General features: G+C 32.9%; 1 protein-coding gene and 1 pseudogene across 1 annotated transcript; one reads left to right on the top strand and one right to left on the bottom strand.

The window, feature by feature from the left end:
• The first annotated feature begins 1,539 nt into the window (after positions 1-1,539).
• Positions 1,540-8,257, top strand: LOC133284529 (putative E3 ubiquitin-protein ligase LIN-1). The gene is made up of 17 exons (XM_061481564.1): positions 1,540-2,477; positions 2,692-2,749; positions 2,843-3,017; positions 3,177-3,367; positions 3,476-3,561; positions 3,699-4,979; positions 5,385-5,529; positions 5,624-5,881; positions 5,969-6,278; positions 6,368-6,492; positions 6,579-6,698; positions 6,794-6,919; positions 7,088-7,210; positions 7,295-7,405; positions 7,603-7,746; positions 7,847-8,095; positions 8,182-8,257. The coding sequence occupies exons 1-17, from the start codon at positions 1,540-1,542 to the stop codon at positions 8,197-8,199; spliced, it is 4,458 nt and encodes a 1,485-aa protein (XP_061337548.1). The 3' UTR covers positions 8,200-8,257.
• A 6,991-nt stretch (positions 8,258-15,248) lies between these two features.
• LOC133284536 (mitochondrial uncoupling protein 3-like) lies at positions 15,249-17,481 on the bottom strand (annotated as a pseudogene).
• Between the last annotated feature and the right edge of the window lie 424 nt (positions 17,482-17,905).

Raw genomic sequence — 17,905 nt, 5'->3', positions numbered from 1 at the left:
TATATCCTAAAATAAATAAACCATAGATATACTGAACTTCAATGAATCGGTAGATCGAACAGAAGATTTTTCCCATGCAAACATAGTGAAAACAAATTGTATTAAAACTTGATACAAAGAGTTTTGCCGCACATATTGAAATCGGAAAAGACACTCCAAAAGCTAAAAATATATTGGAAAACAAAAAAAATAAAAATAAAACAAAGAAGAGAGTGTAATTGACATTTGGGGTGGTGTGGTTTGATGTGTCCTAAAGCTAAAAGGATTGTTTCACTCCTTTCAAGCATGTCCAGTTCAAAACCGAAAGGCCAACGATTGCTAGTTTTTGTCGATGTATATACAAATCGGTAACCAATCATTTGCTAATAATATAAGCATAAAATATAAGCACCTTGACCTTTGCATAATATAATAATACATGCCTTGCTTCTCTCATCACGTAACCCGCATTCTATGCCGGCATAGCTATTTCCAACCTTTTGTACCATTTAGAAACGCTTAGTCTTCTCTCTCTCTTTCCCTTTCCTGATTTTTTCTTTTTGTTCTTGTTGGAAACGTTAACTCTCACAAGGACTTGTTCTCCTCAACATGTTGGCTTATTATTCACGTTCATCTTAAAAAAAACCTTCTTCAATTCTTTGATCAAAACTAAAGTCAAAGTCTCTTGTCAAAAATAGTTGGTTTCAGAATTTGAGTTGTTCTAAGAGTGCAACTATACGTATAACCACCACCGCCACCATCATCACTGTCACAAGCATGCCATAACACCCTCATCGTTACACTGGAAAATTTGAAGATGGGATGTCAGTGGCATGTTGTCAAGGATCTGAGTTGAAAGCTGTAGTGGTTGAAGATAAGAAGGGAGGGAGAAGCTAAGGTCAAAGATCTAATCTGGGGTTATCTGAATCAGGTTTATGCTTTGATTCTTGTACCCTTTTAGATTCTGACTTGATGTATGATGATTATATACTGAGTGATATTTATAATGGTGGGTTAACTTTTTTATAAGGTATCAAAGATAACTATTTTTTTTATTTTTTTTGCTGTTTGTTTAGTTGGTCAACTTTTGCATGTGCTAATATATATACATTTCTTCCTATAGGGATAGATTATTCAGTGTTGTATGACAAAAGTACTTGATACAAAAAGGCATGGTAAACACCTTGATGTTATCTGTTCGTATAAAGTTTTTATATAATAGAAATGTTACTATGTTTTCTTAATCATTATGGCCTTAGGGAATTCATGTCCTTTACACATTAATCTTGACCATTATTAAGCTCTGGCTGTCCTTGAAATTATATATGTTTTGACTTAGAAATTCTGATTTTTGTTGCAAATACTAACTTGACTTTTTTGGTTCCGTTTATGTTCTTTGTTTTTTTCTTCAACTGTTTGGTTGCAACATGAAATCTTATTGGTGTGATAGTGTTCTTTCCGAGTGTACAGATTATGGGTTCTTCTTGTGTTAAGTTTTTTAACTTTTTTGAGAAAAGTTCCATTAAGTTTTTTTTTTTTTATTGTGATTGCACCTGACAGATGGCAGGAAACTTCAGATTCACAATGGACCAGAAGGATATTGTTAGATTCTTGACTACAACTGTTGATAGTTTCATTCAGGATCGGTTAATCAACAAAGAACAAAGAACCCAACACAAAGAACAGTGTGCAGAGAGGTTAGCAGCTGAAGATGGAAGTTGTGACAAAGACACTGAGGTGGAGTACTCTGATCAAGCAGTATTAGCAAATCTGGATTGGGGTATTGAAGCCCTTGAAGAAGCTATCAATACATATAATATGGAAACCAAGCTTGCAAGACTAGATTATGCTGAGAAGATGTTGCAAGTTTGTGCAATGTTGAATCCTAAACAAAAAACTGCTGGAGTTCCAAACTTCTACCTCTCAGCTTGGGCACACTTAAATCTATCCTTCCTATGGAAGTTGAGGAACAATATTAAGAATTGTATTTTTCATGTTCTTGAGATGTTTATTGTTGATCCTTTTTTCTCTCGGATTGACTTTGCTCCTGAACTATGGAAAAACCTGTTTCTTCCACACATGAGCTCAATTGTGGGGTGGTATTCAGAGGAGAGGCACAAGCTTATGATGGAAGTGATACCTGACTCTTCTGATTTGTCCTTTACAGCTGATTTTGATCAATTTTTCAATGAGTCTTTTGTATTTTCTATGAGGCCACATCAATTAGATAAATTGCAAAAGCTGGAACAGCTTTATGGAGAGTCATTGGATGAAAACACAAGGCTATATGCAAAATATTATAACGATTGCATGAACTCTGATTCCAATTCAAGCAAGAAGGTGGTTCCTATGTTTCCAATTGTTGAGCCCCCAATGACTCCTTTGCATGAGTTGAGCATGTCTATTCCTGATTATGTAAAATTTGGTCCTATTTTGCCCAAGAGTGCAGGGTTTTCCTTGACATCAAGAGCTAAAGATGGTGTAAATGAAACAATTAGGTAAGAGTTCATACTCGTGTAAATTTGAATTCTTTGAACTTGTGCTCATGTGCTTGTTTTGTGTTCTGCAATGTGCTTGTGCATGTGTTTTATAATTCAGCACCAAAAAGTTTGTTATATTGGTCTGAGTATTTAGCTCAAGAAAGTTCAGCATACATTTTATTTCATTTGAGCCTCATAATACCTTTACTTTTTGGATGCCGAATTTCAGCAGAGAGAATTTAACTTCCAGCCATTCAAAGGTGGAGAAATCATCCATATGGGGTGCTAAGGTGATATAATTGTTGCTAATAATATAGCTTTTGATGCATGGATTTAGAGTAACATATATGTATAGGCCTTATGATAAATTTTTTCATGTGCAGGAGAGCATCATTGAAGAGAATGAAGATGATTCAGATTCTGAGCTTGATGATGCATCTGTGGATTCTGATAACAAAAACAATGTTTTCTCACCTGGAAAGGAGATGATCAAGGATGAGGATACTGTGCCAAAAGTGCATCTATCAAACAATAAGAATCAAATACATTCTCCTAATATCTTCTCTCCCTTAGATTCTCCAAAAGCTGCTCCTGTGAATCTTTCAAACCGGAAGAATCAAATACTTTCTCCTAATACCTTCTCTCCCTTAGATTCCCCTAGAACTGCTTCAGTGAATCTATCAAACCAGAAGAATCAAATACATTCTCCTAATACCTTTTCTCCCTTAGATTCCCCAAGAACTGCTCCAAATAACTCATCCACAAATCCTGATATTCGAAGTAAAAGAGAAACCAAGTCTTTGCGCTTACTGTCTAGTCGTTTCAGGGACTCGACTATTTCTGACTCTCTATCATTATCTCCAGACATGAGCACTGATCACAATTTCAACTCTGATAACGAAGTGATGGTATGTCTTAGATAAGATCTATATAACCCCATTTGTTAATATTACTTTTGCTAGGTGTAATTACTATATTTTAAAAGTTCAACTATGTAACACTTCTCTGGAAGATAGGTTTTGAAGAATAATCAGAGGAAAAACTATAACCAAACACCAAGTATGAATCATGACAATGAGAATAACCCGGTACTTAATGACAGGTAATCACCATTTTTTTTTTTATTTGTTTATGATATAGTATAGGATGCTCTTATTGTTCTTATTATAATATTTGAGCTTGTGACAAGTAAAATATATGATTTCCCTACTAATGTTTAAATATCTTTTGAGTTTGCAGTTCCCTTTGTGAAAGTGATGATGGATATCAAAGCAGCATTTCATTATCAAAATTAGAGAAGCTAACTATTGGATCAAAACCACCCAAAGATTTTGTTTGCCCAATCACAGGTCAGATATTTTGTGATCCTGTCACCCTTGAAACAGGCCAGACCTTTGAAAGAAAAGCAATTCTAGAGTGGCTCAAAACAGGAAACACAACATGTCCCATCACACGACAGCTTCTATCTGCAAGCACATTACCCAAAACAAACTATGTTTTGAAGAGATTAATAACATCTTGGAAAGAACAGCATCCTGAACTAACTCAAGAATTCTCCAATTCTAACACACCAAGGGCTTCTTCCTGTTCTCCAGCTGCAAAAGACATCCCAATGCTCTCCCTTACACAAAGAACAACTGATTCACCAAGTCACAAGAACAAAGGAGATTATATTAAACAAAGGAGCAAAAGATTTATGCGGGTTGCTGTGGCAACATCTCCAACTAGTGTGCTATCTCAAGCTGCAGTAGAAACAATTATGAATTCCTTGAAACCTTACATTTCAAGTCTTTGTACATCAGAAAACCTGCAAGAATGTGAAGAAGCTGTATTGGAAATAGCAAGATTATGGAAAGATTCACAGACTGATCCTCAGATTCATTCTTATTTATCAAAGCCAACTATCATAAGTGGTTTAGTGGAAATACTTTCAGCTTCTGTGAATAGAGAAGTTCTGAGAACATCAATTTATATTCTTTCCGAGCTAATTTTCGCAGATGAAAGTGTTGGAGAAACACTTAACAGTGTAGATTCTGATTTTGATTGCTTGGCTACTCTACTCAAGAATGGTTTGGCTGAGGCTGCTCTTCTTATTTATCAAATAAGGCCAGTTTTTGCTCAGCTTTCAGCACATGAACTTATACCCTCTCTTGTCCAGGTGATCCAGAACAAAAGTGAAGAGTTAGATGATTTTCAGTTAGTTATAGACCCAAAAGATGCTTCCTTAGCAATTCTTGAGCAAATTTTAATTGGAGGGGATGAATATAGCAGGTCCCTTAATGCTTTGAGTGTTATTTCAGCAAATGGAATTCCAGCCTTAGCAAAGTATTTGGAGAGGATGGAAGGAAGGAGGTCTGTTGTTTCCATACTTTTGTGTTGTATGCAAGTTGAAAAAGGTTGCAAGAGCTTAATAGCAAGCAGAATAGAATTATCTCCTGTTCTTGAATTATTTCATGCTGGAAATGATAGTGTGAGAGGCATCTGTGTGGAGTTTCTCTCAGAACTGGTTCAGTTGAATAGGTAAGCTTGCAGCTCGCCTATCACAACCTTTATCTTAATCTTCCTTTCTCTTCAGTTATTTACTCTAAAATGAAACATTAATTGATCTGTTATTATTTTCATCTTGTTCAATATTTTGGAGATGGATAACTGGAGTCTAGTCCCTCGACGTTTCCTGTTAGAAAAAGATAGAAACCATATTCTTATTCATCTGAGAAGTATCACAGTATCACATCTATGTTTGAACTATAAACTGGAGAAACTAAATCAACAAGAAACATTCCCCACATTTTACTTTACAGTAGTTTGCCTTTATTATATTAAACAGTGAAGGCATGCTTTGTGACAAAATGTACTGTTGTGCTATTCCTCTTCCATCCCTAATTCTAGAATTTTTCATTATTATTATTTTTTATGCTGTTACAGAAGGACGTTCTGCAACCAGATATTGCAGATAATCAAGGATGAAGGAGCATTCAGTACAATGCATACATTTCTTGTATATCTTCAGATGGCTCCAATGGAGCATCAACTTGCTGTTGCCAGTCTTCTTCTTCAGCTTGATCTTCTGGTTAGCCTATTGAAATCAATTTCTTGTCACTAAAATGTAATTTATGCTCTCCTGTTGCCTCAATATTTATTTATTTTTCTTGTCAAATCTTCAGGTTGAGCCACGAAAGATGAGCATTTACAGGGAAGAAGCTATAGAGACACTCATAGAAGCACTTTGGCAAAAGGACTTCTCAAATACTCAAATGAAGGCTTTAGATGCTTTGCTATTTCTTATAGGACATGTCACTTCCTCAGGAAAGTCATATACTGAAGCTTGGTTGCTCAAGACTGCAGGATTTGATCAACCTTACAATGCTTTAATGAAGGCCGAGCAGTCGGGACAGTATGACAATGATTTGATGGAAACAATGGTTTGGGGCTACGTGACATTTTGATTGTTCTTTTGGGTTTGGTTGATTATTGATTTCTCTTCACTAACAAGAAATTTTCTTACATAGGAGGATGAGAAAAATGCTATGAACTCTTGGCAGAAAAGGGTAGCTTTTGTACTTTGCAACCATGAAAATGGTTCAATATTTCAAGCTTTGGAAGAATGTCTAAGAAGTAACTCCTTAAAGATGGCAAAATCTAGCCTTGTTCTTGTTACATGGCTTACACAGATGCTCCCTACTCTTCCTGATACTGGTGTAAGGGAAGTTGCTCGCAAGTCCTTGCTTGAAGAACTTATAAATGTCCTCCAGTCATCCAAGAACCTGGAGGAAAAGATCCTTGCTGCCCTAGCTTTAAAGACTTTCATTAGTGATCCAAGTAGGTTTATTTATAATAATAATAGTACATATTATCTGCGTGTTCTATTAAACAAAGGAGCACTAAAATGAAAAATGTCAATGTTTTAGTTGCTCAAGAAGCACTTGGAGTTTATGCTAAAAGCATCTATAGAACTTTGAGGAAGCTGAGGAAATATTCAGTGGTGGCAGTTGATATTATGAAAGCCTTACTAAACTTGAAATCTGTTGATGTGGTGAGTGGAATGGTGATTTTGGATATGGTTCATTTCATTTAATATATTTGTTTAGAAAAGTAACTATTTTAATTCTCTTTTTATAGACAGAGTTGTGGAGTTGTAAAGAAGTTGTTGAGTTAGATTTGAGCTCAAATGGTGAGGTGCTTTCTTTGCTTTACCTGAACGGTCAGGTCTTGAGTGGACACTCAGATGGAACTATCAAGGTAGAATGTCCTAACAATTAGAAACAATGTGGTTGTGTGCTTGTGTCTAGATATTTAGTCTTAATTAACAGTACCACTTAATATCTTCCTACTAGGTATGGGATACAAGGAAGAGAATACCAAGAGTGATTCAAGAAACTCATGAGCACACAAAAGCAGTAACATCTCTCTGTTCTTCAGTTGATAGACTTTACAGTGGCTCCTTAGACAAAACCATCAGGGTAACTTATCTTGCTATGTCCCAAGAAAATTTGGTCTGATACTTAGTTAACCAATATTTTGTTGGGCATACGAATTAATGTTAAATTCTAGCATCTATTTTTTTTTTTATCCTCTACCTTGATTGTAGTATTGAATATGCACCACTGAATAATACTTCTTATGTACAGATTTGGACGATTAAACCAGATGAGATTAAATGTATAGATGTTCATGATGTTAAGGAGCCAGTGTATGAGCTGACAGCCAATGCTAAATTGGCATGCTATGTATCTCAAGGAACTGGAGTTAAGGCAAGCCTAATATGTTGCTTCAAAAACTCATAGAAATGAAGTTTCATCATAAAGATAAAACTAACGAAATTTGAAATGTTACAGGTTTTCAATTGGTCTGAGGCTCCAAAGCTCATCAATTTCAACAAATATGTGAAATGCCTTGCTGTTGCTGGGGACAAACTGTATTGTGGTTGCTCTGGTTACAGCATTCAGGTAAGCATCTTTCTACATTGCTTCATATTCTTGTTGTGCCTTTAGCTGAAGTAAACCAACCAACAAACATTGCTTAAGAGTTAAGATCCATTTGTTCTTCTTTCCATATACAAAACATGCCACTCCAGCAACACATGCAAAATCTTCTTTGGAAATTGTCCATCTTTGTTAAAAATTATGGGGGTGAATAATGGCAGGAGGTTGACTTGTCCAAATATACATCAAATTCATTCTGCTCTGGTACAAGAAAATTGTTGGGAAAACAAACCATACACTCCCTTCAAATTCATGATGGTTTCCTCTTTGCTTGTGGTTCTTCTGTTGATGCAACTGCAGGAAAGGTAAAATGCCAATTCTAGTACTATACCAAAGTTATTTTCATTACAGATAAGCAAACATCCTTGCTAGATGAACTAAAATTTTCCTTCAAATTGATGCAAGGTATTTTCACTTTCCACCAAAATGGTAGTGGGATCACTCTCAACTGGACTTGATATCCATCGCATAGCCATCAACAGCGACTTCATATTTGCTGGTACAAAATTTGGCACCATTGAGGTTTGGCTAAAAGATAAGTTCACCCGGGTTGCTTCCATCAAAATGGCTGGTGGTCACACAAAAATCACATCATTAATATCAGATACAGATGGTATGATGCTTTTTGTTGGTTCCTCTGATGGCAAGATTCAGGTTAGGCCCTGATTATGAATGATATTACAAATCTAAGCTTCTTCTTTTCCAGTAACTCAAATTTTCTTCATGGATTCTCGCTGCAGGTTTGGGCTTTGGATTAAGCAATATAACTGGACAAGTATAAAATCCATTTTGCCACATGTAAATGAATTGTTGAAGAGTTTTCCTATTTGGATTCCTTCGTTAGTTTAAGAATGTTGTTCATTAGATTATACTTTCCAAATAAGATCTTCAATACATGGAGCATGTGCAAATTGAATTATAGTATGCGGGGTAAAACATCAACCTGCACAAGCATCTCGCAGTTATAGGAGTGACTTAGATGATTATTTTGTTGACAAGACAAGGCAAGAGTGTTTTAAAAAAATCAAAGAAAATGTTACCACCTTCTTCCATTTGTTGTCGGTAGGAAGTTGAAATTTAATCACAAAGTCAGAAAATCTCGAAATTGTGTTAAAATTGCTCCATTTTTCATGATTTTTACTTTTTAAAAAAAACTTATATAACTGTCTTAAATTTTTAAATATTAAGCTAAAGCAAAGAATAGAGATGAGAAAACAAGTCAATGACAAAGGAAATGTTATAATTACTACTTTTTTTCTTACTACTTGTTACTATTAAATTTTAACCGTTGATTTCCGCCAATCTAACAGTTATAATTTATCGGGTCACACTTATTAATTAATTATTAATTTTAATAAATTATAATCGTTAGATTGACAGAAATCAACTGTTAAGATTTGGTAGTAACAAGTAATAAGAAAAAAGAAGAAGTAATAATTACAACCTCTCCCCAATGACAAATGACGCCGAAATCCACTTATATTAGAATCTCTGGCCGATAAATATTCAAGTATCAGCGTATGATACTGGAGTATTTAGGGGCCGTTTGGATGAGCTTTTTTTTCTTCAAAAGTTGCTTTTTTTAAGAAAAAAAGCACTTCTCGTTTTTAGTTCGTTTGGATGTCTCCTTTAAAAAAAAGGAGAAGTCACAAAAAAGGTCAAAAACCTACTTTTTCAGAAGCTAAAATTTTTAACTTCTAAGAAAAGCAGAAGTCAAAAGCCAAATATTTTTTCAAAAATTAGATATTTTTATAAAAATATAAATAGCTTTAACTTTTGTAAAAAGTACTTTTAAAATAAGAAAGTGATAAAAGTTACTTTTAGAAAAAGCTCAAACAAACGACCTCTTAATTGAATACTCTGTGTCAATACTCAGATATAAATTCATGGCACACATGAACACTTTCAATCCGCAAAATATACTCGAGTATGTGGGTAGCATACTTTAGTATCAGTTTGATCAACACTCAAATAAAGATAAATTGGTTATGTTTGTGAAAAAGGACAAATTTTTTAAATAGTTCTCATACGGGGATAAGTTGATAATTTTTTATTAAATAAATGGCACAATAGTCAAAAAGCCCAGTTTCAAGGTTCAAACAAGAAAATCTTTCTTTTTTGAGTATTTTTGTTTCTATCTTGTCAGAAAATGCTTAATTTGGTAGAGAAATCCTTATTTGGTGTTCTAGTTGATAGTTAGAGATATTCCATTTAGTAGTGTATTATCCTTTTAGGTGTTATTCGATGGTGAAGTTTTGTTGGCTCATCTCATTATTGTACAATACACGATATATATTGTATGATACCATACAAAAGTTGAGCGATACGAATCGGTTGTATGTATCGAAATTGATCTTATATCATATCATAAATCATTGTATCATTTGAATCATATATAGTATCACAATTTATAATTTCAAAATCAAATCAGGATTCACGATTTTTAATTCAATTTCTTATTTTTGAAAAATTACTATTATTAATTAGGGAAAGGAAATAAAATCACTATTAATTAAGAAAAGGAAACTTAAATATGATGCATTCAAATTTGAAAATGAATCTGAAAATTAATTATTAATTAGGAAAATAATCAAACAAATTTCAAGTTAATACAAATCTCTTTAGTCTTAGAAAAACTGATACAAATCTTAAAAAATAGAAATTTAAGCCAAAAAAATAACAGAGGCTCTTGAAAAAAATTTCGAAGAGCTACAATACAAAAAGAGAGAGAGAAATTGAAGGTTTAAAATACAATTTATATGATAATTTATAATTTTAAATTATTTTTTATTATATTTTTAAATTTTATGATTCGATATTATTCACTATATACAATAAAAAAAGTATGTATTGAGATTCAATAATTTTTTTATAATTAAAACTCTGCACATATCAAACTCTATATCAGATTCCAATTTTTTTTTTTGGCATTGATTCTCAACGATTTTGCTTGTATCTTCTGTCTATTTTATCTATTATTTAGGTTTTATGTACTTTGGTTAGTGTACAGGTGAAGTATGGAGGGATATATTATCTCATTTGGCTTGCTTTTGAGCTTTGACTGTGTAGTACAACGATGCAATTTTGTATTGTATTAGTAGTACCGTAGTGGCTAAGGTCTCAAGCAGGGCAAAACACATTTTTGGGTCATTCATGAATAAAGACTATTATAACCCTGAAATAAATTAAAATTACAAAAATATTATGATTTCTGTCCCAAAACGACATCGTTTCGATGAACATTAGATAAAGTTATCTAAAGTAACTTTAGAAAAAACAAATCCAATTTTTTATTCACAAAGACCACGTGAAATAATATTTTCATTAATAACACATGAAAAATGTTCATAAAAATCATATGAAAATGTTCATAAAAATCACATGATAATCTCATATATACATATATATATATATATATAGAAAAAATATTTCTGCAATTACTGCAGATAAGTTATATGCATTTATTCCCAAAACGATGTCGTTTTGGTATTGAAATCTTAAAAAATTATAGATATAAAGACTATTATAACCCTGGAATAAATTAAAATTACAAAAACATCATGATTTCCGCCAAAAACAACATCGTATTGGACTTACTGCAGATAACTTATCTGCAGTAACTCCAACGAATAATTGACCTAGGTGGCAGCTTTAACATGATGCCACACAGTATGTGAAGTGGAATGTCAAGGCTGTGTAACCCTAGCCCTTGCTTTTTCTCCTCACCCTTTTCCATTTCCCTTTCTACTTTTTCCCATTCACCACCACCAATTATATATATTTATATATAACCTTCAAGTCTTCAACACACAAACCCTGTTTTTTTCCCATTCACAAACCAAAAAAAATTTAAAAAAAATCTCATCATTAAACCAAAAAAAAAAAATGAGAATTGATTCTTTACTTTTTAAAAGCATGATTCTTTTTCTTATTTCTAATTTTCTTTAAAATAAATAATGGCATCTATCAAGGGCTCGAATTTGTAATATACTTTGAGCGGGATTGATTTGAATTTTTTTTTAATTATTTCCTTATTTTAAATGTGTTAAGATTGATTAATTTGTAATCAGATAATTTAATTTAAGGAAATTTTCCTTTTTTTTTCTTTTTAAGAGTATTTAATGCTGATTGAAATAAAACAAGCTATATTTGATAGTTTCCCTTTTCCCTTTATTTTTTTTTACGAAAAAAAATTTCTGCAGCTACCGCAAATAAGTTATTTGTATTTATTCCCAAAACGACGTTATTTTGGGATTGAAATATTAAAAAATTATAATTATAAAGACTATAATAACCTTGAAATAAATTAAAATTACAAAAACACCATGATTTCCGCCCCAAAATAACATCATATTGTGCTTACTGCAGATAACTTATCTGCAATAACTGCAAAAAAAACGAACCTTTTTTTAACTCTCATATCATGATCACGATATTTGGTATCAAAGCAAAGTTCAAAAAATCCTATTTATCATTTATTTTTCTAAAAAAGATTAAAAAATTCATAACAAAAAAAAAGTTTTTTGACCAATATGTTAGATGTGCAATTATTTGTATCGCATCCTGCTTTTACTTTTAAACCTCCTTGAACTTTGAACTTTCACCATGTTTTGAATTATCTCCTTATATTAATTGTTTCAATTGACCCCTGTACTTTATAATTGTTTCAAATCAACAATTCTGTTAAAAATTTTACAAACTCTGTTAAACCTCCTAACATGCACTAAATCCCAAATTTCAAAAATTTCTTCTCTCTTTTCTTCTACGTTCTCCCATCTCTTATTACAGTTTTCTTTGGATCTTTTCTCATTAGTTTGGGATCAATTTGGATCAGAGAAGATTAATGTGTCTCTTTTTTCCATGTTCACCCATGGTCTCTCTTAATACATATTAACATCTTATGCGAAGGGGAAACAATCATAGCTAAAAACTTTGTAACTGTTGTGGAGGTAAATTTGATTACTCATGGCTTTCTAAAATATGAGTGTTTAGCTCTTGATTATTTATTTACACAAATTTAAGAGAAATAAACTAAATTATTGTCATTGACAAAAATCTGATAGCAATTAGAAGATGTTAGGTCAGGTTGTAGGACCCTGATAGGCCGTCCGTCTGACTTATTTACATCCCTACACGTAAATACACAGAGACAAATACATATAGATACTGTCACATAGACACTAACTGCCTATCTTGATTACTTTCTCCTCCTCCTTGACCCTTCCACTTCGCTATCAGCAGCTTTGCGAGGAAGACACTTCCAATCGCACATATCTAAAAATTGCAATTTCAAAATTCCACTATCTAAACATTGCAATTTCAAAATTCTTAGTCATAAACATCTTAGTTTTGTAATCTACTTACCAAGCCAAGTAAATTAGTAATTGATACGATGCTGATAACTTGTACTGAATAATTTTCTCATAAATAATGTCAATAACTAAAAATGACTAACCTGTCCAACTCAATTTGCAAATTTCAATTTAGGAGGGTAAAATTAAAAAAAAATAGTTATCAATTAGAAATACAAAACCCTCCTCGTATTGAAAAGGATTAACAAAATTACAATAAAAAAAAATACATAGCTTGTTTAAATAAATAAATAAATTCCTTATTTATGGTTTTGTGTTTGTCATTTTAAATAACATAAGTTATGTCATTTTAGGAGAGAAATAAACACAGAAAAATGAAAATCATGAGAGAGAGAAAGTGAGTGGTTTTTTTTAATTTAAAATTCAAATTTTCTGTGTCTGTATCTCTCTTAAAATGACATAACTTTCTGTCATTTTAAATGACAAATACTTTTCCCTTAAAATAGTAACAGTATAAATATGACCCTTCCTTTTCCCTCTTAAAAATGAAAGATTGCATTCAGAAGATGAGGCTGAAACTGAAAATTAAGCTGAAAATCGAACCCGAAGAGGATCGATACGCCGACCAATAAGATTTTGTTATTACATCCTTTTGCCACATGTAAATGAATTGAAGAGTTTTCCTATTGGGTTCCTTATATATGTTATGGGATTTCGTTAGTGAAAGAATATTGTTCGTTAGATTATATTTTCCAAATAAGATCTTCTATATTGAAGGTTTATGGAGCATGTGCAAATTGAAATATAGAATGCGGGGCAAAACATTGGAGGAAACTATAGTATGCAGGGCAAAACATAAGAGGAAATTGAAATTTTTTGGTTCCATTTTGTGGCCACATTAAAGTGACAAATCACCCTAAAATGTTTGAAAAGACCTTGAGATTATCTCTAATCACGAAGTCAAAGTTGTTAATATTGTGATAAAATTGCTCCATTTTTTAAGATTTTTACCTTTTTTTTTAAAAAAACTTACATAATTGCCACAAAGTTTTAAAATCTAATATTTAATCAAAAAAATAAAACAAACAAACAAATCTTAAATAAAAAATTTAGGTAAAAATACTTCATAAAAAGAATCTCTCCAACTTAGAGAAATTTTTATATAAATTTAGTCTACACAAACCAATGTTATTAAAACCGGCTCGGTCATTGACCCGATCGAGGTATTGAGTCACTGGGTCACTAGTTCAACCAGTGGGTCACTGGTTCAACCGCATAACCTGGTAATTATATGCAATTTTATAATTTTTATTAAAAAATTATAAACATACTCAAATATCTACAAAAAATGATAAAAATTTCAAATATTGTAATATGAAAAAATAATAAATCACATATTATATCAATAAAAGATCAAAAAAAAAATATAATGATCGTGATACGAGACTTTAGGTTCAGAAAACGACATCTCTGACTATAAATCAAATCACATTTTTCTACATAGTACATAATTGAGATAATATTAGTGTTGTAGGTACATAACTTATATAAGTCAATTAACAAAAAAATATTCAAATATGTCCATTATGATTTTTATTTTTTTAAAAAAATTGGAATTTTTTTTTTGTGACCGGGCTAGGTCACCGGTTTTCATGAAAACTGACCGGGTCGCACCGGTTCTGATGCATGGCCAGTCCATTACTTCAACCGGACTGATTATATGACCAGTTTACCGATTCCCAGGTCAACCCGGCCGGATCCATCCGATTTTCTTAACACTGACACAACCTATATAAATTAAGGGGTTATCATTTCTAGTTCAATGATAGAATTTTTTTTTTACCACTGAGACATAAAAAAAAACGCCTTGTTATTATTTTCTCTCTCATTCCTCTATACTTTCTTTTTTCTACCACTGAGACATAAAAAGAAAGACGCCCCGTTATTATTTTCTCTCTCATTCCTCTATGCTTTCTTTCTCATTACTTTATATCTAAGTGGGAAAAACTTCTTTTCTACCACCAAAGCAAAAATGATAATTCCATAGATTAAATCATTTTAAATTTACATGTCATCATTTTAATTGTAAAGTAGTTATTTGAAACAAAAACACTTATATAATCAAATTCGATTTCTAAGAGTTACAATTCCTAAAGAGAGTAAGGAGATTCAAATCCGAAACCAGATTAATGGAATCAATGAGGCTTCGAACACCGATTGGTAATTATAAAAAAAAAAAAGAAGAAACTTATATAATTAGTCTATATAAGAATTGTGAGTAAATTTTATCCCCAAGAAATTTATTTTTTTGGAGAAAAATACTTTTTATTTTACAGCAGACATTTCCCCAAAACACATTTGTAACAATGTTCAATTAAAATGAACAATAAAAAATAAATAATAAGAGTAAACACTTTATAAGTTGAAAGTTTAAAGATGTATCAGTTGGAAGTTTCCAAATAATAGTATAAACAGGAGAAAGATATCTGGGTGTGTGTACTCTGGAGGCTGTGAATTGTGAATTTGTCATGAATAAAAGTCTGCCAGTATGAACCAAAACTTGATATTAGAAAGAAGAGAGCCCTGCAATTTTTCTAAATTTCTCATAGGAAACCCAGAAAACAAATTGCCATGGGCCAAGCCTTGCCCATGTAGGGAAGAATCCTTTCCACAATGCTCTTATTCCTTCAACTTTAACTGTCTTTACCAAGCAATCATAAGAGCTACTATATAAGACTTGACTTTCCATTTTAGCTGCTTGATTCATCATTCTAGTCTTCACTACATCAGCTGGACAACTTAAAGAAGTTGCCGCAAGACCTGACATGATGGAAGCTAATGTGTGGGCATAAACATTATCCTCAGCTATCCTATTTTTAATAACAAATTGTTTAGCATGATCATAACAGGCTAATTCTCCCATGTTCACTAAGAAGGCTCTTTGGATATTAGGAAAAACACCCTTCCACAGTCCTTTAAATCCTTCAGCTTGAACTATTTTGTTCAAAGCATCAAATGGTCCTGAATACCTAGGTTGATGACTTGGCTCACCATACGGCTATCAGCTTGCATCCTCACCTTGATAAGATCAGCTGGGCTTGCTATGACCTGTACTACTAATAGTAAATAATAGAATATTGTAATTTTCCAAGAAAAATATAATTAAAAGTGAGCAGTTAATTGAAACCTTATGGCTGCAAGGATTATTCCCAAAAGAAATTCCAGGTTACTGACTTACTGTTTGTTGGATGTCATACCATCGTAAAATTGCATTTTATTATAAAGCTAAGCAAATATTTCTTCGACATTTATTATCTAATGGCTATTTTTTCATCTAATTAATGAAACCATCAATCTATTCTTTTACTTCTATCTCTCCAGCACGAGACAGGGTGGGAAAATTTGAAAGATTCTCTATTAGTTCAGCACATGAATCCCTACAACTTGGTAAAAGGTTGTTAGATGCCCGAGTTCTTTGGTTGAGATGGACTGTGATATTTGTGGATTTGTTACTTGTAACAAGCTTAAAGCTTAGTAAACTTAAGCTTAAGGGGGAGTGTATACTGTATCATGACAAAGGCAAACCAGAAAGACATGTTAAGTCCCCTCCTATAGGTTGAATCACCTAGACCAGAACCAAGACAAGACAAATGTTATGTATAGGACTGATTAGTCTCCTAGATGAGCCCTATTAGCTTAACCCTTCTAAAAACTAAGATAAACATTAGTTTAAAGAAGAAAAAAAAAGCCATGCCCTGATACCAAATCAATCACTTGCATAAAAGTGAGAACTGATGTTCAAAGACCACATAATCTTTACTATGTTCATAAAATCTTGCAGATGGTGTTCTTGGAAAGCATAAAACTCTGTTCTTGAACCTCTCAACAGAATCTGAGGCTGTAACTTCTCTATTTTTTACTCCAAAATCCCTCTTAGAACTCTTATCCTTAAATTACAACCTTGATGCTCAACATTTTCAATTGAAAAATCACTCCTCATTAAACCCCAACTAGCGATGATAACGATGAGGACGATTCTTGTATGCAACCTTATCCTTGCATGTTTGCAAAGAGACTATTTTCTGGATTCGAACCTCTAACCTTTTAGTACAATGGAACAGTTTTACCACTGCTCCAAGCTCGCTCTCTAAATATTTTCAATTGAAACCGTACAAAAATTTCCAATTACAAATCTTACAAATATTCACTGAGAGAAATGACTAAATTGACAAGGATTCTGCATAAATATACAACACATTCCAGACCATGTAGTTCTCACCTGAGCCATGCTACCAGAGATTCCACCAACAACAGCCTTGCCAATGATAGAGAGTGACCCATTGTCAGCAGAAACCACGCTCCTCAGATGCTCATACCCAACAATTCGAAAAGGTGTGTAGAATAGGTGTCTAATAATTGCTGGAGACAAGCCCTTGTAAAGGCCAAGAGGACCTTGTTCACGGATAATGTCTAAGCCTATTCGAAATGCACTAGTGGGACGACTTGAGGAAAGTGTCTCACCATGGAGTTGGAGCCTGGTCTTGATCAGGTCTATGGGAAAAGTTGTGGTCTCAGCCACCATTGCTGACAGTGATGTCAGTAAGACCTTTGTGTAAGTATTATCAACTCCACCATGTTGATGGCCTGATTTCATTGGTACATCCAAGAAAGACCTAACTCACCACAAAAAACTATGCACAAGACTGTTCTAAGACAACCGAGAAACCAAGGAACTGGTAACAGTTATGCATCAAATGATGTCTTCTGGCAGCAATAATACCTACACATTGAGAAGTGATATACCTATCAAAATCCAAGAAATCTATAAAATTTATGTTGCTATGTTACAACATATCATATAATTATTTTAATTTTTAATTGATAAATCCAGCTAAAAATCCCCTCCCAAATCCCAATAGCATATGAACAATGAAAGAAGCTTTTATCTACTAACTTTTAACTCATCAACAACATAGGCCCAGAAACAAACTCACAAGCTTCAATCACCAAGCCACTGAACAACTACAAAATCCACAACATACCCATCAATGTTTAAGGCATTCAGGCATCTTGGGTTCCGTGATTAGATTCAAAATTACGTCAGCCATTTGGAGCAGTCGATGATGACTCAATTCAACTCATGCGTACACGC

The sequence above is a fragment of the Gastrolobium bilobum genome, unplaced genomic scaffold (assembly GCF_033153095.1).
Source record: "Gastrolobium bilobum isolate Gb01-03AN ecotype WA unplaced genomic scaffold, APGP_CSIRO_Gbil_v1 utg7094, whole genome shotgun sequence".
In the NCBI taxonomy this organism is placed as follows: Eukaryota; Viridiplantae; Streptophyta; class Magnoliopsida; order Fabales; family Fabaceae; genus Gastrolobium; species Gastrolobium bilobum.
Note: the sequence above shows the minus strand (reverse complement) of the source record. Positions and strands in the feature narration are given on the sequence as shown.